At 43.3% G+C, this 22,135-nt stretch overlaps 1 protein-coding gene across 1 annotated transcript in view; it reads left to right on the top strand.

The window, feature by feature from the left end:
• The window catches only part of LOC120528144 (zinc finger and SCAN domain-containing protein 22-like), a 28,569-nt gene extending 6,640 nt beyond the window's left edge, over positions 1 to 21,929 (top strand). The window contains exons 2-3 of the mRNA XM_039752206.1: positions 9,938 to 10,440; positions 19,768 to 21,929. Of these exons, the coding sequence (XP_039608140.1) occupies positions 10,029 to 10,440; positions 19,768 to 20,510 (1,155 nt within the window). The 5' untranslated portion in view covers positions 9,938 to 10,028 and the 3' untranslated portion in view covers positions 20,511 to 21,929. The remainder of the gene's footprint in view (positions 1 to 9,937; positions 10,441 to 19,767) is intronic.
• Positions 21,930 to 22,135: the final 206 nt, after the last annotated feature.

The raw sequence follows: 22,135 nt of genomic DNA, 5'->3' as shown, positions 1-22,135 counted from the left end.
GCCTTGACCTTCTTGCAGCAAAATCATTTTTAACGTCATCGTATCACATGACCCGTCCCTGACGCTCCTGTGACATTGTAGACCAAGTCTTTTTTTTTTTTTGGTGCTACAGGTTTCAGAAGCTTCTCTCCCTGCAGACGCTAACAGTTATGGGAGTGGTGGCTGCAATACAATCCTGAGGGCACTCCACGTGTTTAATTAAAATTAGGGGGGTCTTTTGCGAGAAAAAGAACCATTCCAGTGTGGTCATGTTCATTTTAGAAAAAAACTGGGAACACTTCTATTTCTTGTGCCAGTGCTTTCCCATCAAAGTCTGACTTGTCATTGTAGCGTCATCACCAGGGCCTTTTTCAACGACGGGCGCTGTGTTTGCGTAGTGCTAAACGTGCCCCCCTGGAGTGCATGTATTTTTTATTTTTTAAAACTCACTAATGGTGTAGTGGCCGCATTGCCAGTTCTCCTTCCCCCAAGACTCTCCTCAGGCTCACTCTTTGACCTCAGTACCTCGGGACCTGAGGAACAAGCCAAGTGGGGTGGTGGTGATGACAAGAGTACTCACTGCACCCGGGTCAGCCGTCACTCCCTATGCAGCGTTGTGCTCAAAGATGTAATTTTTCTTGGGGGGCGGGGGGATTACTACTTGTAGAAACGAGAACACCTTTGTGCAACTCGAAAAGAGCAAAGTCGACCGCTGATGCCGTGTGTTCAGTTAATAATTAACAATGCCGTCCCCAGCATACTGGAATAGTTTCTGCACAAAATAGTTTGCTTTTCATAGATGACAAGAGTGCTGAGCGCTCTAATGCTTTTTAGAGGAAGTGATTTGGCAAAGTGGAAAATGGGCTGTGAATCGCCACGTTTGTATTTTCTAATCAATAAACACCAAATGAGTCCAAATGATGGCTGTGCCAACACGCAAGGCTGTGATGGATCATCCATAGACTTTGGCGGGAGTTTAACAGAATAAAAATGTGCTTTCTGTGTTTTTGTTTGGAGACATTTTTCAGCAGGTTTATACAAAAGTAAAAAGTTAAATGAAATAAAAGGAAAAGAGGCATGTGAGCAAACAAGGAAAGAGCAACTGGAGAATAGGATGGGATGGCAACTTGTGAACAGCCGCTTTGTTAAGAACTTCCCGAAATTTAAAACCACCAAAAGAATGAGCTGCCATGACATCGTCTATAGCTGGAGAGCCCATAAAAACGGCGGCACTGCACAGGCAAGCAGTCCTTTTAAGGATGGCGAGTCACCTCAAAGTAAAGAGCCGAGAATCGGTCCCTTGTGTCGCTCGGAGCTGTCATTATGCTATACTGAGAAGGAATTTGCTAACGTAACAGGTGTATAAAATAAAAAGTTTAGTTGTTTGGAGCTTCACCAAATCCTGATCTCATTCATTGTGTTGTATGTTTTCCTGTTCTATTTCTCTACTCTGTTTATCGTGTTAATGTTACGTCACCGGTGTGCGCTGTGTTACTGTGACAGGAGGTAAGTACGCTGTTTTTCTCTGTGTGGTAAAATGAAGTAAATTATTTTAAATTGTTTTAGTTATTTTTTTTTAGTATATGACAGTAATTGTAATATGATTTTTGTTGTATACAGTTGTTTTGAAATGTTTTGAATGCTTTCCTATTAATTTTGGTTATGTGTTAACGTGAGCGTCCAACAGCGTTTCCATGTGGTTTTCTATTGGAATCACGGAGCTTGAATTGTCACTTTTTATGTTCTCCGTTTTAATATTTCAGGTAAGTTATTTTTTTATTTGTATATTGAGCTATGCATGTCGTTGCAATTTAGATTGATTGCAGTATTCGTTGTGTTACAGTGAGAGGAGGAGGAATCGCAGAGCTTGAGTTGTCACTTTTTACAGTGGTGTGAAAAACTATTTGCCCCCTTCCTGATTTCTTATTCTTTTGCATGTTTGTCACACAAAATGTTTCTGATCATCAAACACATTTAAACATTAGTCAAATATAACACAAGTAAACACAAAATGCAGTTTTTAAATGATGGTTTTTATTATTTACCAAACCTACATGGCCCTGTGTGAAAAAGTAATTGCCCCCTGAACCTAATAACTGGTTGGGCCACCCTTAGCAGCAATACCTGCAATCAAGCGTTTGCGATAACTTGCAATGAGTCTTTTACAGCGCTCTGGAGGAATTTTGGCCCACTCGTCTTTGCAGAATTGTTGTAATTCAGCTTTATTTGAGGGTTTTCTAGCATGAAGCGCCTTTTTAAGGTCACGCCATAGCATCTCAATTGGATTCAGGCCAGGACTTTGACTAGGCCACTCCAAAGTCTTCATTTTGTTTTTCTTCAGCCATTCAGAGGTGGATTTGCTGGTGTGTTTTGGGTCATTGTCCTGTTGCAGCACCCAAGATCGCTTCAGCTTGAGTTGCCGAACAGATGGCCGGACATTCTCCTTCAGGATTTTTGGTAGACAGTAGAATTCATGGTTCCATCTATCACAGCAAGCCTTCCAGGTCCTGAAGCAGCAAAATAACCCCAGACCATCACACTACCACCACCATATTTTACTGTTGGTATGATGTTCTTTTTCTGAAATGCTGTGTTCCTTTTACGCCAGATGTAACGGGACATTTGCCTTCCAAAAAGTTCAACTTTAGTCTCATCAGTCCACAAGGTATTTTCCCAAAAGTCTTGGCAATCATTGAGATGTTTCTTAGCAAAATTGAGACGAGCCCTAATGTTCATTTGCTTAACAGTGGTTTGCGTCTTGGAAATCTGCCATGCAGGCCGTTTTTGCAGGCCAGTCTCTTTCTTATGGTGGAGTCGTGAACACTGACCTTAATTGAGGCAAGTGAGGCCTGCAGTTCTTTAGACGTTGTCCTGGGGTCTTTTGTGACCTCTCGGATGAGTCGTCTCTGCGCTCTTGGGGTAATTTTGGTCGGCCGGCCACTCCTGGGAAGGTTCACCACTGTTCCATGTTTTTACCATTTGTGGATAATGGCTCTCACTGTGGTTCGCTGGAGTCCCAAAGCTTTAGAAATGGCTTTATAACCTTTACCAGACTGATAGATCTCAATGACTTCTGTTCTCATTTGTTCCTGAATTTCTTTGGATCTTGGCATGATGTCTAGCTTTTGAGGTGCTTTTGGTCTACTTCTCTGTGTCAGGCAGCTCCTATTGAAGTGATTTCTTGATGGAAACAGGTGTGGCAGTAATCAGGCCTGGGGGTGGCTACGGAAATTGAACTCAGGTGTGATACACCACAGTTAGGTGATTTTTGAACAAGGGGGCAATTACTTTTTCACACAGGGCCATGTAGGTTTGGATTTTTTTCTCCCTAAATAATAAAAACCATCATTTAAAAACTGCATTTTGTGTTTACTTGTGTTATATTTGACTAATGGTTAAATGTGTTTGATGATCAGAAACATTTTGTGTGACAAACATGCAAAAGAATAAGAAATCAGGAAGGGGGCAAATAGTTTTTCACACCACTGTATGTTCTCCGTTTTAATATTTGACTATTTAATAAAAAAGAGAGAAAACATCAAGAACTTAAAGGGTGTTTGCATTACTCCTTCGTGGCAGTTTGTGCGGCACGTTTCATACATATCACAATACAGAAGCTTGGAGGATTAACCGAATCCAAAGGCCGGGACGCAGCAGTACGGCGCGTACGGTGGAGGATCGGGTACACTTATGTAAATAGAATTTCCTCTCTTTTAATGTGCTGCTCTAAGTGTGTCGCATTGTGTAAGCAAGTCACGTGCTTCATTGTGTGGCACACAGTCGTGACTTACCCGTCCGTACCTGAAGAGATGCGCTATGATGAACCTGACCCACCAACTGATCAGCCAAATCACACAGACTTACAACTTTCTTTGAATGTAATTAGCTGAATGCAAAAACATGGAGCTTGAGATTGACAGGCGGATCGGTGCGGTGTTCGCAGTGATGCCCGGCTCTGCATCGGTCTGTCGTGGTGAAAAAAGAGCTGAGCAGTAAGGGAAAGCTCTCAATTTACCAGTCGATCTACGCTCCTACCCTCACCTATGGTCATGAGCTATGGGTAGTGACCGAAAGAACGAGATCGCGAATACAAGCGGCTGAAATGAGTTTCCTCCGCAGGGTGTCTGGGCTCTCCTTTAAAGATAGGGTGAGGAGCTCAGTCATCCGGGAGGGGCTCAGAGTAGAGCATCGAGAGGAGTCAGATGAGGTGGCTCGGGCATCTGATCAGGATGCCTCCTGGACGCCTCCCTGGTGAGGTGTTCCGGTCACGTCCAACCAGGAGGAGGTCCCGGGGAAGACCCAGGACACGCTGGAGGGACTTTGTCTCTCGGCTGGCCTGGGAACGCCTTGTGATTCCCCTGGAAGAAATGGCCGTGGAGAGGGAAGTCTGGGCATCTCTGCTCCAGCTGCTCCCCCCGCGACCCGACCTCGGATAAGCGGAAGAGGATGGATGGTAAAAACATTTAATCGGATGCAGCGTTTCTTTTGTAACCAGTTCACTTATTATGTAGTCTGTGTCACACAGTACAGCCCTCATATCCCTTAGCTCATCACCTACATCTCTTACAGCATCCATTTTGTGACTCTTGAGCAGAGTCCGTCCACACACAGCCAGATGATCACCCAACAGTTTCCGAGGCAGAGGTGTGTGACCAAAGATGTGCTTGGCACAGCAGGACCACCATATCCTCGGCATGGGAGTCGGCATTTTTAATATTGTCTGAAACAGAAAAAGCAGGCGGTGGGCTTCAACTTGCATCTTCAGGTCGACACTGATATCTGACCACTAATTTTTTATTTTTTATTTTTTTTTAATTTCGGGCACTATGTGACTTTCTGAACCTTCACGTATCTCCGCCACGCTGTATCGCTCCATCCATTTCCTTTGATTGTTTATACCACTGCTTAAGCCAACAAATGTTATGTTATATTTTCTTGCCTCCACTTTGCGTCTGCTGAAATTCTTCTTTCTTTACACGTGTTTTTGCCTTTTGACAGAACGCTGAACGGAAGGGGCTAATTGAATTGATCGCATATTTCAATTTGCAAAATTCTAGGAGGAGATGGTGTTTCTGATGGGAGTGTTAGCTCCGTGGAAATATGTTCTTTTATATTGCGGCGTTTTAATAACCCTTTAGTCAAATAAGTATAAAGTATAATGGCGATAGGCAGCGACAAAGTCACAGAAAAGACAGAATATACTTAGCTTGTTTAATGTGGCTTACGTCGCTTTACAATGACAGGGAAGACCAGTCACATTTCATCTTTAACCCGGGTATTCGGTCGTGTAGAAATGGCTTTTTTCTGTCACAACGGAGGTGACGTTGGAGTTTATGGCTTCCACTCCCGCAGGTCTTCAAAGCTTGGCAAGGTTTCAGCGTTTTTATATTGTGTCCACACGACCACATCCCCCAGTACAATGACAAACAAGGTAGACAAACGTAGGCTAAGCAGCAGACAGTCAGATCATATAACACTTAGGCCTTTTAGGGCTGACAACAGCTGTTCTTGTCTATCTTTATGCTTTGCCTAGCCCAGCACTTCTGAAAGTTGACACCCTGTGCTAAAGCTGGTTCAGCTCTTCATGGCATGTTACACAGAAAAAGAATGAAAAATACATTTAAAGAGATCTAAAACAGATACAGTGACACAATTCTTAATATTATAACAACCTTAGTATAACAGTTGGGGTTGGGCTGTAGGCACGTGCATTCAATTTCAGGTTCATTGGGATCTATAAAGGGGAAGTGCAGGGACCTTGGCGTACGCACAGTTTTTATGTATCTGGTGTGAAATATGACGGCCCGGACACACACAGGCGGACACCGTTTCAATCATCACCCCACGCTTATTCACAGTATTTACAAGTGTCAAGTGCGCCGCCGCCAAACCCCCAGTTCCCCAAAGTCAATAACCACAGTCTTCACACGCAAATCACTCGGGCCTCTCCTCGCCTCCTCTGCCACGACCTCGTCCTCCTCCTCACCCGACTCCAGCCTTGATTGCAGGGCGGCGGCTCCTTAAGTAGGCGGCTGATTGCCGACCACACCCAACCACCTGTGACACTGGATTCTTTACACTGTGTGCACAATTATTAGGCAAGTGAGTATTTTGACCATATCATCATTTTTAATGCGTATATTCCAACTCCAAGCTGTATTAACTTGAATGCTTATTGGATTTAAGCACGTCAGGTGATGTGTATTTGTGTAATGAGGGAGGGTGTGGCCTAAGGAGATCAACACCCTATATCAAGGTGTGCAGAATTATTAGGCAGCTAGTTTTCCTCGGGCAAAATGGACCAAAAACGAGATTTAACTGACTCTGAAAAGTCAAAAATTGTAAAAAGTCTTTCAGAGGGATGCAGCACTTTTGGAATTGCTAAGATATTGGTGTGTGATCACAGAACCATCAAACATTTTGTTGCAAATAGTCAACAGGGTCGCAAGAAACGTGTTGAGAACAAAAGACGCAAATTAGCTGCCAAAGATTTGAGAAGAATCAAACGTGAAGCTACCAGGAACCCATTATCCTCCAGTACTTTCATATTCCAGAGCTGCAACCTACCTGGAGTGCCCAGAAGTACAAGGTGTTCAGTGCTCAAAGACATGGCCAAGGTAAGGAGGGCTGAAACCCAACCACCACTGAACAAGAAACATAAGTTGAAGCGTCAAAACTGGGCCAAGAAATATCTGAAGACAGATTTTTTTCAAAGGTTTTATGGACCGATGAGATGAGAGTGACTCTTGATGGACCAGATGGATGGACCTGTGGATCAGTAATGGGCACAGAGCTCCACTCCAACGTGGAGGTGGGGTACTGGTATGAGCTGGTATTTTTAAAGATGAGCTAGTTGGACCTTTTGCATTGAAGATGAACTCAAAATCAACTCCCAAACCTACTGCCAGTTTTTCGAAGACACTTTCTTCAAACAGTGATACAGGAAGAAGACCATGATTTTTATGCAGGCCAATGCTCCATCACTTGCATCGAAGTTCTCCACTGCATGGCCAGCCAGTAAAGGCCTTAAAGATGAAGGAATAATGACATGGCCCCTTCCTCATCTGACCTAAACCCTATTTTTGAACTTGTGGGCACTTCTTAAACGCTAGATTTACGGGGGAGAAAAACAATCCACCTCTCTGAAGAGTGTCTGGGAGGCTGTAGTCACTGCTCCACAAAAAGCTGATCGTCAACAGATCAAGAAACTGACAGACTCCATGAATGGAAAGGCTTATGACTGTTATTGGAAAGAAGGGTGGCTATATTGGTCATTGATTGATTGATTTTTTTTGAAATGTCAGAGATGTTTATTTGTAAATTTTGAGGTGTTTGTTTATTATTCTCACTATAACAGATGAAAATAAACAAGTGAGATGGGAAAATTTTCATTTTTCCTTTAGTTGCATAATAAATCTGCACACTAATAGTTGCCTAATAATTGTGCGCACATATGTATTCCCCTGATGATGTTCACACTCACATTTCCGTTGTGAAACATTCAGGTTTCAGGTTTATTAACATTTTGGATTGACTGATAGCACTGTGTTTGTTCCATATTAAAATTAATCCTCAAAAATACAACTTGCCTAATAATTCTGCACTCCCTGTATTTTATGTTTTTTTGCTTTTTGTCCGTACACATGTCGTAACCCACCGGCAACTGCAGGTGTGCCGCTTGTGTTTGGGACCGACCAGGACCGTAGTTGAAAAAATAAATAAGATGTCAAGATGTTAAAACTAAAGAAGTTGCAGTTTATTGCTTACGGTCCTTTTCAATTTGTCATAGGGTGCAACCATATATACAGTGAAGAAAAAAAAAAAAGTAAATAAATAAATAAAATAGAAAAATGAAAAAGTCCAAAAAACAGTTCTAAACAGAAGCAATAAGACTCCCTCAAAATAAAAGAACAAATCTTCACTGGCTTACTGGGGTTGTCATTTTTTGTCATATACCCAGAACCCACCAGCCACTGAGCCACACAGTCTCTCTCTCTGCTGTGCTCTCAGTTTTTCCAGCACTCTCGTCTACCACGTCTCTGCAGTGCGGTCTCCTCCCTCACCTCCTGTCTATTCAGCCTTAAATAACCTAAAACCAGCCCATCTAATGATACACTTCTCCATTCTTATTCTTGGGAGGGGGATACAATCACTTTATCCCACTCCCAGCAGCGACAAAAACGAAATCAAAACTGATGTTGGCACCCTTTACAAATCCTATTCTGTGATATCATCTACTGTTAAATTCTGCTACGTACTTCTAAAATTTTTATTTGTATACTGTATTGAGGATTTGTTCTGTTCTGTGTATTGTATTGTATTGACCCCCTTCTTTTTGACACCCACTGCACACCCAACCTACCTGGAAAGGGGTCTCTCTTTGAATTGCCTTTCCCGAGGTTTCTTCCATTTTTTAGTGTCTTCTTAGAGAGTCAAGGCTAAGGGGGCTGTCAAGAGGAAGGGCCTGTTAAAGCCCATTGTGGCACTTCTTGTGTGATTTTGAACTATACAAAAATAAATTGTATTGTATTTACGGACACTTTTCTTATATTAACATCCCTCAAATCACAAGACATCAACAATAAACCCAAACTTTCCCATCCAAACAAACCTGACACTCACGGCACCCCCTAATACTCAATCTTCTACCTACTGACACGGTCTCGCAGTACAGTACAGACAGTGCGCCACGTTTAAAACTGACGATGACTTTGCGCGCACCTGTTCCCCTAAGTGAACACAACGGGAAATGAAACCAAAACCGAACGAGTTCGATGTGCACAACTCCCTCCGAGACGGTACGTTTAATAAAACTCTTTGTTGTTTCTTTTTTTCCCCTCGCCTTTTCTTATAACCCTCACCTAGCAAAACAGGTGAATGCACGTCCATTAAGCTTACACTGGCTTCTATTACCACCATATCCATGGCACCGGGAGGCTTGTTACCTGTGTCTCCATGAGACTCACAGTCTCACAACAGACATTTCCACTTTTGCCCGTATACCATGTTTTAGTGTGAATTTTACGCATGGTTTTATACACGAGGCCGCAGATCTCAATCCCAGTAGAGTACCGTTGGCATGTGGTGGCACTGGAGATTCCGCGTCATGGATGGGCAGCCGACAAATCTGCGGCAGCTGTTTGATGCTAATCTTGTCAATCTTTCGGCTGCTCCCGTTAGGGGTCGCCACAGTGGATCATCTCTTCCTGTCCTCTGGATCTTGCTCTGTTACATCCATCACCTGCATGTTCTCCATCAACCTTCTCTTAGGCCTTCCTCTGTTCCTCTTCCCTGGCAGCTCTATCCTTGGCTCCCTTCTCCCAATATACCCGGCATCTCTCCTCTTCAGATCTCCAAACCAACACAATCCCGCCTCTCTGATTTTGTCTCCCAGCCTGAGGTGACCCTCTGATATCCTCATTTCTAATCCTGTCCATCCTCGTCACACCCAATGCAAATCTTAGCACCTTTAACTCTGCCACCTCCAGGTCTGTCTCCTGTGCCACCGTCTTCAGCCCATATAACACAGTGGGTCTCACTACCATCCTGTAGACCTTGTCAATAAGGACCAAAATCTGTGAAGAATGTTTCCAGGCCCCTTGCTGAATCTACACCATCAAAGAATTTCAGCAGTTTTGAAGGCAAAAGGAGGGTCCACCCTGGTACTATCGAGGTGTACCTAATAAAGTGGCCAGTGAATTTGATTTGAAAAAACAAAATTAATGTATTTGCTTGTTTGTTTTCTGGTCCCCTTTCCTAGTTTTTGACTTTGTCTCCATGTCGAGTAGGTTTTCGCTCTGCTGTGGTCTGCATAGACTAACATGGAGGGTATACCACATTTCAGATCTCTCCTAATGAACCTTTGCTGGTGGTTTTTTTGGTGCTCGGTTAACCCTTAAATGCTCTCCCATTACTCTCATTGACTTTATAAGATTTTGTCACTCACTTGTTTTGACAGATACAGAGGAGTCTGGCTGTCCGCCTGAGAAGGAAATCTTAAGAAGAGAAGAGCAGGAGCCTGTGGGGGAGCGAAGACTTTACCATGGAGCATGGCTTCAGTCCATGATGATGGCATGGATGACAGACTGGCCCACTTCAAGCAAGACGCCCGTGAGTGGGGTGCATCAGCAGATGTCTCTGTGAAGTCGGAGGACTGCGAAGGAAGAATCTCGGTCTTTAAAGAAGAGGAGTGTGAGGGGGAAATCGTTCGGGTTACAGTTGGGGATGCGGAAGATTCCTCGGTTGGTCTTGAGCTCCAAAGCCACGACCCTGGAAATGTTTTCCTGCACGACATTTGTGAAGAGTCTAATTCCGGTTTGCGGCCCCGGGTCACTGAGATGGGGCGACTGTCTGCCCTGCAGAATTCTATGGAATTGAAGTGCGAGTTAGCGGAGTTTGAAGGGGAAACCGACGAAGGACACGGGAGAGGAGAGCAAGGGCCATCTTGGAGTGCTGGAATACGTAAGTCATGTGATTAAATGTAAGGAATAAATGATCCTTTCGGTATTTGCATGTTGTAATATGGCTTACAGTAGGTGCAAAGGAGAGCAGCATCCACCTTTGATTGCGATTGAATTCAGTCGTGGCCAAAAGTTTTGAGAATGACCCATGTATTAGCTTTCACCAAGTTTGCTGCTTCAGTGTTTGTGGATCTTTCTGTCAGATGTTTCTATGGTACACTGAAGTACAGGTGCATCTCAATAAATTAGAATATCATCGAAAAGTTTATTAATTTCAGTAATTCAGTTAAGAAAGTGGAACATTACACACAGAGTGAGATATTTCAAGTGTTTCATTTCTTTTCAATTTGCTGATTTGGCTTACAGGTCATGGAAACTGAAAATTAGAATATTACATAAGACCAATAAAAAAAATGATTTTGAATACAGAAATGTTGGCCTACTGAAAAGTCTGTCCATGTAGGCCCTCAATACTCGGTCGGGGCTCCTTTTGCATCAGTGCAGCATGGCATGGAGGCGATCAGCCTGTGGCACTGCTGAGGTGTTCTGGAAGCCCAGGATGCTTTGATCGCAGCCTTCAGCTCGTCTGCATTGTTGGCTCTGCTGTCCCTCATCTTCCTCTTGATGGATTCTCTGTGGGCGAGTTTGCTGGTTAATCAAGCCCAGTGATCTCATGGTCATTAAACCAGCTATTGGTACTGTTGGCTGTGTGGGCAGGTGCCAAGTCCTGCTGGAAAATGAAATCGGCATCTCCATAAAGCTTGTCAGCAGAGGGACGCATGAAGTGCTCTAAAATGTCCTGGTAGATATCTGGCTGCGCTGACTTTGGACCAACACCAGCTGATGACATGGCTGTCCAAATCATCACTGACTGTGGACCCTCAAGCAACTTGGATTCTGTGCCTCTCCACTCTTCTACCAGACTCTGGGACCGCAATTGCCAAATGGACTTTCATCTGAAAAGAGGACTTTTGGACCCCACTGAGCTGTCAACAGTCCAGTCCGTTTTCTCCTTAGCCCCGGTAAGACTCTTCTGACGTTGTCTCTGGGTCAGGAGTGGTTTGACACAAGAAAATGCTGTGACAATTTGTAGCCCATGTCCCCGATACACACGTCTGTGTGTGGTGGCTCTTGAAGCACTGACTCCAGCCGCAGTCCCCTCCTTGGGAATCTCCCCCAAATTCTTCACAATCCCCTCGAGGCTGCCATTATCCCTGTTGCTTCTGCTTCCTTCTTTCGTTCCACTCCATCTTTCCATTAATATTCTTGGATACAGCGCTCTGTGAACAGCCAGCTTCTTCAGCAGTGACCTTTGGTGGCTTTGCCTCCTTGTGGAGGGAGGGTCTCAATGACGGTTTCTTGGGCAACCATTCAGTCATCAGTCTGATTGTGTGGCCTACTGAACCAGATGGAGAGACCATTTCAAGGCTCGGGACCCCTTTGCAGGTGTTTTGGATTAATTAGCTGAGTGAAGTGGGACACCAGGAGTCGATGTGGGTATAGCGGGTCCACAGCTTCGCACCTGCACATGTGTGTGCGAACGTTCTCAATTACCTCACTGGCGTCCTGTGGCGTGTGATTAAGGCACTGCACCCACGGAGGCAAAGGCAGATGTGTATATGTACGGGTTGGAGCGAAAAAGGAGGTTAAAGGACGTGAATGAGCTGTCTTGGCAGCTATGATCTGGCAACCTGTAAGGCCGGAGTTATACTTCACGCGACGCGACGCATGCTGCAGCGAGCGTTCCAACTACGCAAGTGTACTAGTGTTTATACTTGCGCGCGTACTTTACGTAAATCTGGAGGAATCCACCAGGTGGCAGTGTGAGATATTATCACGGTGAGAGAACATGTTCGTGTTCTCTGTGTTGTGAATTGCCTAAAACACTCATTAAATTCCGATAACACCTTACCGCAATATTTCTGAAAAGGATGTTTATTGATTAAATCCATCAATCCAGGGATGTGTCCATTCCAGCAAGCATTGGGCACGAATGAGAAACAATCCCTGGACGAGGTCTCAGCTCATCGCAAGGTGAATACAAGCACACACATACACTAGCGTCATTTTAGCGGCACCAAATCTGCATATCTTTGGAAGGAAACCGGAGCACAGTGTGGAATACAAGCAGGAAATACCAGCAACATAACTCCCTGCGAGACAGCAGTGCCATTGCTCCGCCACCGTGTCACCCCCATGTGTGTAATTATTAACAGTATTCATTATTTAAACTGAATTATATGTAAAGTGTAACACACACTTTAATGCATTTCATCATGAAAGTGATATCAAGTATAAATCTAAAGATTTTAAATGTGCAGAAGAGTTGGAATATCATACATTTAATTTGTTCTGTTTGGTGATCTATTGCTGCTTTCCGCTGCAGAAGCAAAATGCCGACATACAGATGCATTCGTGGTGCTTTTATATTCAAGCGTCGCATATTCCCGATTGTAATGACACGATACATTTTAAAAGTCTCACATACCATCTTTTGTGTCGTCTTTTTAATTTTTGCAACTTAACGTGACGGCAGAGTCTCTGTTTACTATCTACACGTGACAGAAAGCTGCTATGCAGATCCCGCGGGGATCGATGTGCGATTTGATGTTTGATGAATGGTTCGATGTGGTGAAGCAAAATGCCAACATACAGATGCATTCGTGGTGCTTTTATATTCAAGCGTCGCATATCCCCGATCGTAATGACGCGATACATTTTAAAAGTCTCACATACCATTTTCTGTGCCGTCTATTTTTTATTGTTTTACTTTACCTGCTGTCAGGTCCAAGAAGCTCGTAGCGATTAAAAACTGGGATGGCGTTTACGACCGTCTGCTTTAATGATAAAGTAAACTACAAGGTTAAAGTGGACATTTCGAGATTAAAGCCGAAATTTCCACTTTAATCACAAAATACACGTTTTCACCGTGTCCTTTATCTTTTTCTCAGTGGCTCCAATATAACGCTGTACATTCTGTTGCTGTTGTTAAGTCGCAAAAATAAAAAAGACGACACAAAAGATGGTATGTGAGACTTTTAAAATGCATCGTGTCATTACGATCGGGAACTATCTACATGTGACAGAAAGCCTCCATGCAGATCCTACGGGATGAATGCTTCGATGTGGTGAAGCAAAATGCCGACATACAGATGCATTCGTGGCGCTTTTATATTCAAGCGTCGCATATTCCCGATCGTAATGACACGATGCATTTTAAAAGTCTCACATACCATCTTTTGTGTCGTCTTTTTTATTTTTGCAACTTAATAACAGCAACAGAATGTACAGCGTTATATTTGAGCCACTGAGAAAAAAATAAAGGACACGGTGAAAACGTGTATTTTGTGATTAAAGTGGAAATTTCGGCTTTAATCTCGAATTGTACAACCTCGTAGTTTACTCTGTCATTAAAGCAGACCGTCGTAAACGTCATCCCAGTTTTTAATCGCTTCGAGCTTCTTGGACGTGACAGCTGGTAAAGTAAAACAATAAAAAATAGACGGCACAGAAGATGGTATGTGAGACTTTTAAAATGTATCGTGTTTTACGATCGGGAATATAAAATCGCCACGAATGCATCTGTATGTCGGCATTTTGCTTCACCACATCGAACCATTCATCAAACATCAAATCGCACATCGATCCCCGCAGGATCTGCATAGCGGCTTTCTGTCACGTGTAGATAGTAAACAGAGACTCTGACGTCACGTTCCGACTTTTATCACACTGCGCCCCCCGACTTTTTGCTGGTACTGCAACTCGCGCACGCGTCACGCTAATTTCTGAGGATGGGCTCAGAGGACGCGTGAAATGAGCGCGTACGCGTTCTGAGTGTGAAGTATAAATGAGCCCTGAGGAGGAGATGGCACGAGCTGGGGTCCCGCGAAGGAGCGTTTGTTTGTGGCGCACTAGGGGCTATTCGCCCCCACTGAAAGCTCTGTTGGAGTGGGATGAGCAAGGCAGGTGTCCTCTCGAGGGATCTGAGGAGCGTGAAAGGTGAAGGGAGGAGAGCCGACCTCAGACGGTCTGGCAATGATGTCCGAAAGGAAGGCAAGGTGGAGGTCGGCTGAAAGGAGCTCGTTGCTGTTAGGTCTCCGCCGGCAGCGGGTGCAATCAATGGGTGAGACGGAGGTGGGCTGAGATCGTGACGAGAGAGACTGCATTTTAACCTCAGATTTTGAAGGATTTATTTATTGTTTTTATCCCCACCGAACACTTGCTTTTATGGATTATTTATTGAAACTGGAGCACTGCACTTTGGACATCGATTTGACTTTCTGTTTGGATTTTTTATTGTGTCGTAAAAGCGCGTTGGCACTTTGTGGAAATATCCCCTGGCTTCATTAGAGAATTGTCCTCATATGTCAGCTCATCTCGGTCATAACTATCGACGGTGTTGGGTTCAAGAGCCTCCCGTAAGTCGGATGGGAGCCTGGAGCGAACCCGCATCGTCACAGTCAACAATATGGAACTTTGTCACAATATTCAAATTTTTTTGAGATACTGAATTTTGGGTTTTCATGACCTGTAGGCCATAATCAGCAAAATGAAAATAAATAAACGCTTAAAGTATCTCACTCTGTGTGTAATGAATCTCTATCATATGCTACTCAAAAAAAACGAAAGGCCCACATTTGAATGAGAGTACAGCATCAAGTCAGTGAAACTTGTGGGCCGTTGATCTGGTCAGTGAAGTAGCAGAGGGGCTTGTTCATCATTTTAATGAAATGACCAAGAGGTGCACTAGAGGGCCAACAATGAGAAGACCCTCAAAACATGAATGAATGGTTTCACACCTGGAGAGAGGTTACTGACATTTTTCCCTCCTCATCTGTTTTGTCACTCATTTTCCATTTATCTACACTCAGTGTCACCACTGGTAGCATGAGGCCATACCTGGACCCTACAGAGTTTGGTGGCACAGGTAGTCCAACTTCTCCAGGATGACAGGCACTTCAATATGTGCCTCCCATTGCCAGAAGGTCTGCTGTGTCTCCCAGCACAGTCTCAAGGGCATGGAGGAGATTCCAGGAGGCAGACAGGTAGTTACTCTAGGAGAGCTAGACAGGGACCCTCGTAGAAGGTCCTTAAACCATCAGCAGGACCCACTGCTATCTGCTCCTTTGAGCAAAGACGAACAGGATGAGCACTGGCAGAGCCTACAAAATGACCTCCAGCAGGCAGGCAGACCACTGGTGTGAATGTCTCTGACCAAACAATCAGAAACAGACTTCATGAGGGTTCTCTGAGGGCCCGACGTCCTCTAGTGTGCACCATGGAGCTCGATTGCCATTTGCCATAGAATACCAGAATTGGCAGGTCCACCACTGGCGGGCACCCTGTGCTTTTCACAGATGAGAGCAGGTTCACTCGGAGCTGGAGAAGCTGTGGAGAATATTATGCTGCCTGTGACATCATTCAGCATGACTGGTTTTGGTGGTGGGTCAGTGATGGTATATCTAGGGAGGCATATCCATGGAGGGACGCACAGACCTCAACAGGCCAGGCAACAGCACCTTGACTGCCATTAGGTATCAGGGTGAAATCCTTGGACCCCTTGTCAGACCCTAGGCTCCTCCTGGTGCACCACAATGCCCGGCCTCATGTGGCAAGAGGATGCAGGAATTGATCCTATTAACTGGCCCCCACGCTCACTCCCCTGACCTCAACCCAATAGAACACCTGGGTGGGACATTATGTTTGACTCTATCCAACACCTCAGACTGTCCAGGAGCTCAGTGATGCCCTGGTCCTGATCTGGGAGGAGATCCCCCAGGACACCATCTGTCATCTCATTAGGACATTGTCAGGCATGCATACAAGAACGTGGGGGTTGTACAAACTACTGAGTACGATTTGCAGTTGCTGCAATGACATTTCGGTCAAAATGGACTCGCCTGGCTTCCACATGATTTTTTCCCTTTCATTTTCGGGGTGTCTTTGAATTCAGCCCTCTCTCTGTCGGTTGATCATTTTCATTTCCATCCTTTCATTCCTCACACATCGCCATATCAGTCCATAGCAGTAGAGAGAGCCAGCAGGATTTGTTTTTCCCATTGAGATCTGATGTGTTTTCAAACAGTTCCCTTAATTTTCTAGAACAGTTTATATATGAATTTCACTTTTTGAATTAAATTGCTGAAATAAATTAACATTCTAATGATATTCTAATTTCCTCCCTGCCTGGAGTTTGCATGTTATCCCCGTGTCTGCGTGGTTTCCTCCGGGTGCTTTAGTTTCCTCCCACAGTCCAAAGACATTTATTTATTTATTTATTTATTTAGTTAGTTAGTTAGTTATTTATCAAGCACCTTTAAACAACTTTCATTGACCAAAGTGCTGTACAACTAAAAGACAAAAAGGTTAGCAGGTACTACACAGTGCATATATACTCAATATACATTGCACACTCACTACTATACTAAACCAATCAATAAAATCAAAACAAAATAAGTAATAATAATAATAATAATAAATAAGATGAAACCAACTACATAAAATCAAAAGGAATTAAATGCACATGAAAACAGATGTGTCTTAAGCAGGGTTTTAAAATGATTAAGATTCTGGGCCGCTCTCAACTGCAAGGGGAGGCTGTTCCACAAACTGGGGGCTATTACCGAAAATGCTCTGCCTCCTCTGGTTTTAAGCTTTAGAAAGATAGATAGATAGATAGATATGAAAGGCACTATATGATAGATAGATAGATAGATAGATAGATAGATAGATAGATAGATAGATAGATAGATAGATACTTTATTAATCCCAAGGGGAAATTCACAATTCTGGGGATATAGAGTAACTGAAGATCAGAGGATCGCAAGGTTCTGACAGAAGAGAACGGAACAAGAAGCTCCGACAAGTAGACAGGTGCCAAGTCATTTAAGCTTTTAAAAACAAGCAGTAATATTTTAAACTGGATCCTGAAATGAACAGGAAGCCAGTGAAGGGAGGCCAGTATAGGTGTGTTATGGTCACGCTTTTTCTTCCCTGTCAGAAGGCGGGCCGCTGCATTTTGAACGGCTTGCAGCCTCTGAATTTGTGCCTGACTGAGACCTATGTATAATGAGTTACAGTAGTCAAGGCGTGATGTAACGAAAGCATGAATTACTGTCTCAAACTGTTCATGGGGAATGTAGTGCTTGATTTTACTAAGTAGTCTAAGTTGAAAAAAGCTGGACCTTACAACTGCGCTGATCTGTTTATCCAACTTAAAAGCAGAGTCAAAATTACCCCCAAATTTCTGGCAGACTGATGAGAAAAAGATGCCAGAGATCCAATAACACTGTCATACCCGCCGAGGACATTGGACTTTCCCAAAAGCAATAATTTCAGTTTTGCTTTTGTTCAGACTGAGAAAGTTTATCTCCAACCATGTTTGAACATCTCGGAGACAGTTCAACAAGGTCTGAATAGCTGGGTGGCTATTTGCTGGAATAGATTTGAAGATCATCAGCAAAGCAGTGGAAGGCGATTTTATGCTTTCTAAAAATAGACCCCAATGGAAGCATGTACAATGAAAAGAGGATTGGCCCCAAAATGGAACCCTGGGGTATCCCACAGCCAAGAGAAGACACTGAAGATGAGTACTTCCCTAAATGGACTGAGAAGCTCCTGCCTGACAAATAAGATTGGAACCATTTAAGAACAGAATCTGTAATTCCAACACATATCTCAAGGCGTGATAGCAAGATTCTATGGTCTACTGTATCAAACGCTGCAGTCAGATCCAATAAAACCAGAATGGCAGAATTACCAGAGTCAGCAGCTAAAAGCAAATCGTTAAGCACTCTTAGGAGGGCAGTTTCAGTGCTGTGTCGTGGTTTAAAACCAGACTGAAATTTTTCAGAAATCCCGTTAAAATCAAGATACGCCTGTAATTGGTTATAAACAACCTTTTCTAAAACTTTTGATAAAAAAAAGGTTAGGTGCATTGGAGATGTGTGTGCGCCCTGCGGTGGGCCCGCACTCTGCCCAGGTTTTTTTCCTGCCTTGCACCCTGTGTTGGCTGGGATTGGCTCCAGCAGACCCCCGTGACCGTATAGTTGGGATATAGTGGGTTGGATAATGGATGGATGGATGATATTCTAATTTATTGAGAGGCATCTGTATATCTCAGACCTAAATATTACCTTTGGTCTCCCAAGAATATATTCAAACATCCAAAGGGTCAACATCCCTGACTATCGGCCATTTATCAGCCAGTGAATGTCTTACTTTAACACATTGTTCATTACTGGACAGAGCTCTTTGTCCTCAGCCTGATAAACTTCAAAGCTTGATTCATATAAAACTGCCTTACTACTCCAGGCGCTCTACATATTTACCTTATTACCTCAGTCACTCTAAATATGAAGACAAAGTATAGAAAATTAAAAGCAGTGTGGTATTATTTACAAGAATAATAATTCCAGTAGAGAAACACATAAAAGAAAATATGGATAGCAAAGTGTGGACATGTATAGTCTTTAGAAAGAGCTCACAAAAAGTTAAACAATGTCAAGGATAAATGTCACAGATGGCTTGTGATCTTAGCACTCGAAGCTGTTCATGAAATGCTTTGCTGGCGATCAGATGGAAACGGCCGCACTTTGCTAGCACCCACTTCTGATGTCTCTCTCGCCCTCTTCTTCTGATGTTGTTCTTCAGACGAGGCGTATTTATTATAAAATTGTCCCTATTTGTTCCACAAGTTGAGATTGCTACATACACCTGATTGACTGGCTGTCAATATGTTGAATGATTTGGCTCAGACTCATTCATCAGTTTGACAAGCTACTGTCTCAAGCTGTAATTTCCAGTCCCACGGCATCTCCTTCTGGGCACTGTTTGTAAAGTAATCGGTTACAGCTTGAACCACAGCATGTCTTCCTTTCCCAGGCTGTAAACCAGTTTACTCCCAGGTGCCTTACCATTCACAGGTGATAAAATTGTCAATACAGTTTGAGGTGTCTCCTGAATTCCTGCTCAGTTCAAACAGGCGGTACTGTGATTGGTACAATTCAGGAAAACAGATTGCCTTTGATGTTAACTGTCCAAGCAAGTATTTTAAGTTCATCTGTTGTTTTGTCTTGAGCAAAATATAATGAAAATGTAGACCAAAGTTTACAGATTTTGCACACCACAACACAGGGGTACATGGCAGCTTGTGAAATAAGGCAGACATTAACCCGAGAATGGGAGCCAGGCCACTGCAGGGCACACTGGTACACACATCCACACTCGGTCACACCAGACGGGCACAACACCAATCAGGGTGCCACCTATCTTCTTAGAATAATGTATTTATTTTAAAAAAGTGATGAATTTGTTTGTGTTATTGCAGATGCACAGGACAATGGCGGCTTCTCCACATCTTCATCTGCTCAGACATTTCAGTGCAGACTGCCAAACAAACAGGATAAGAAAAAGATAAAAAAATCAACAAGTGGATCTCCGAATTCGACAGCAACCTCTTTCCAGTGTCGTTCTGTTACTGATGTCGGACAAAGGAAGACAAGAGCCATCACTACTGATCAACAAGTACATAAACACAGAATTCGCACTACAGAGAAAGCTCACTGTTGTTCCGAATGTGGTAAACAATTCTCTCAAATAAGCCGTCTTCAGAGGCACACGAGAATCCACACGGGTGAAAAACCGTACTCCTGTTCGGAATGTGGTAAACAATTCTCACAAATAAGCCATCTTCACAGCCATGCAAGAATCCACACTGGAGAAAAACCTTTTAGCTGTTCTGAGTGTGGTAAACTCTTCTCACAATTAAGTCATCTTCAGAGCCACCAGAGAATCCACACGGGAGAAAAACCATATTGCTGCCCTAAATGTGGCAAACGATTCTCGGACAGTAGCACGCTTCGACGGCATGCACACATTCATACTGGGGAGAAACTGTATTGCTGTTCTGAATGTGGCAAACGATTCTCTGTCAGTAGTGCTCTTTGGCAACACACTCGTATCCATACTGGAGAGAAGCCATTTAGCTGTTCTGAATGTGGTAAACAATTCTCACATATCAGAAGCCTTCACAGCCATACAAGAATCCACACTGGAGAAAAAGCCCACTGATGTTCTAAATGTGGCCAATGATTCTCTGATGGTAGCAGGTTTGAGAAGCACACACTCATACATACTGGAGAGAAGCCATATTGCTGTTTTGAATGTGACAAGCGATGTTCCAGTAATAGCAGTTTTCATAACCATATTAAAATCTTCTAAATGTAATAAAGGATTCTCATTTTTATATGAACTTCATATACACTGAAGAAAAGCAAAGCAATGAGGAATATGTTAGAGGTGGAAGAATTAGGAAGGAGTCAAAGAGTCCCACCTGCATGATGGTTACCTTTATATGATGGGCTTCATTGTAGAATCTATACCAAATCTCGTCAAGGTAAAAAAATACTTTTTCAGTATGAAATGGTTAAAAACGGTAATTAATATTGTCTGCACGTCTCCAAGTATAAAAAGGCACCCACCTCTTTCCTTGGCGCAAGGCCTGGTGATGGTGGTAGCCATAGTGTAACATCTTTGGATGGAGAGAAGACCTCCAATGTGACCATCCAGATGGACAAATAGAACAGACATGTCCACACAGATGTACCTTGTGTAAGAAATGAATGGTACAGGACACGGTCCAGGGGCCAATGGAAGATCAAGCACTGCTTCATTTACCCAACAGGGCCAGAGAATCCAACAAAGTGATATGCCCGGAGGGTTCAGGTAGAACTGCAACCCGGAAATATAATCTCAAGTTATCCAAAGTACACACACTTAAGATGTCTACTTGGTGGGGGTAGAGAAAGAAAAACAAACAAGGGATAATAGAAAATGTCCACCAAATAGCCAATGCGGAATTAAAATGTGTGGGTTTGGAGTAAAGATTGAGAATGGAAAGGGAGAAGATGAGGGATGAAAAGAAAGAAGAGGACCTCCTGTGGTGATGCGTTTACACCAACTTGAACGTTTCTACAGCCAAACTGAGTAATCACAACAACAGAAAGAATTGGGAGTGCTCTCCCCTCAACTTTCTCATATACTTGGATATGGGGATGGATATTTGAGGAGTAAATTATATTTTTATATTATGTTCATTAAAGAACCATCAACAAATCAATAACATATTGAACAATTATTAAAGTAAAGATGAATAAATCAGACCTTGCAGCTTCATGAATGAAAGGTAAAGTACCACTTCTGGTTAGTGGAAGTAACTCAAAAGTCGATAGAAATCTACGTTTTGTACCTAATACTTGTAAGCAGAATTTGGTTGACCGCAGTGAAAGCGTACTCAAGTTATTGTGTCTACACACACAGACATAATTCCAAAAGTGGTATTTTCGGATTCGGGGGGGTCTAAAATGTTGAGATTCATCAAAATCTCGAAATGGAATTTTTAGATGATTCCATTACTCTGTCCACGCCATCTGAACTAGTGTGGTGCTGAGGTATCACACATTGCATGGCTGCAGTCGGGTCCCAATCTGGATCCTGAGTTGGTTTGCCATGTGGTGGGTGCGGCAATGCACTGTATCAGTGCGTGCTCCTAACCCTCCCCCTCCTCCATTATTTTCCCTATACTTCGTATATAAGAAAGTTAGAGAGGTCTAAAACGTCAAGGTTTATCAGAATCTCGAAATTAAATTTTTGGAAAATTCCAATACTTTCCGTATACGATAAAGGTAGAGAGGTCT

The sequence above is a fragment of the Polypterus senegalus genome, chromosome 4 (assembly GCF_016835505.1).
Source record: "Polypterus senegalus isolate Bchr_013 chromosome 4, ASM1683550v1, whole genome shotgun sequence".
NCBI lineage: Eukaryota > Metazoa > Chordata > Cladistia > Polypteriformes > Polypteridae > Polypterus > Polypterus senegalus.
Note: the sequence above shows the minus strand (reverse complement) of the source record. Positions and strands in the feature narration are given on the sequence as shown.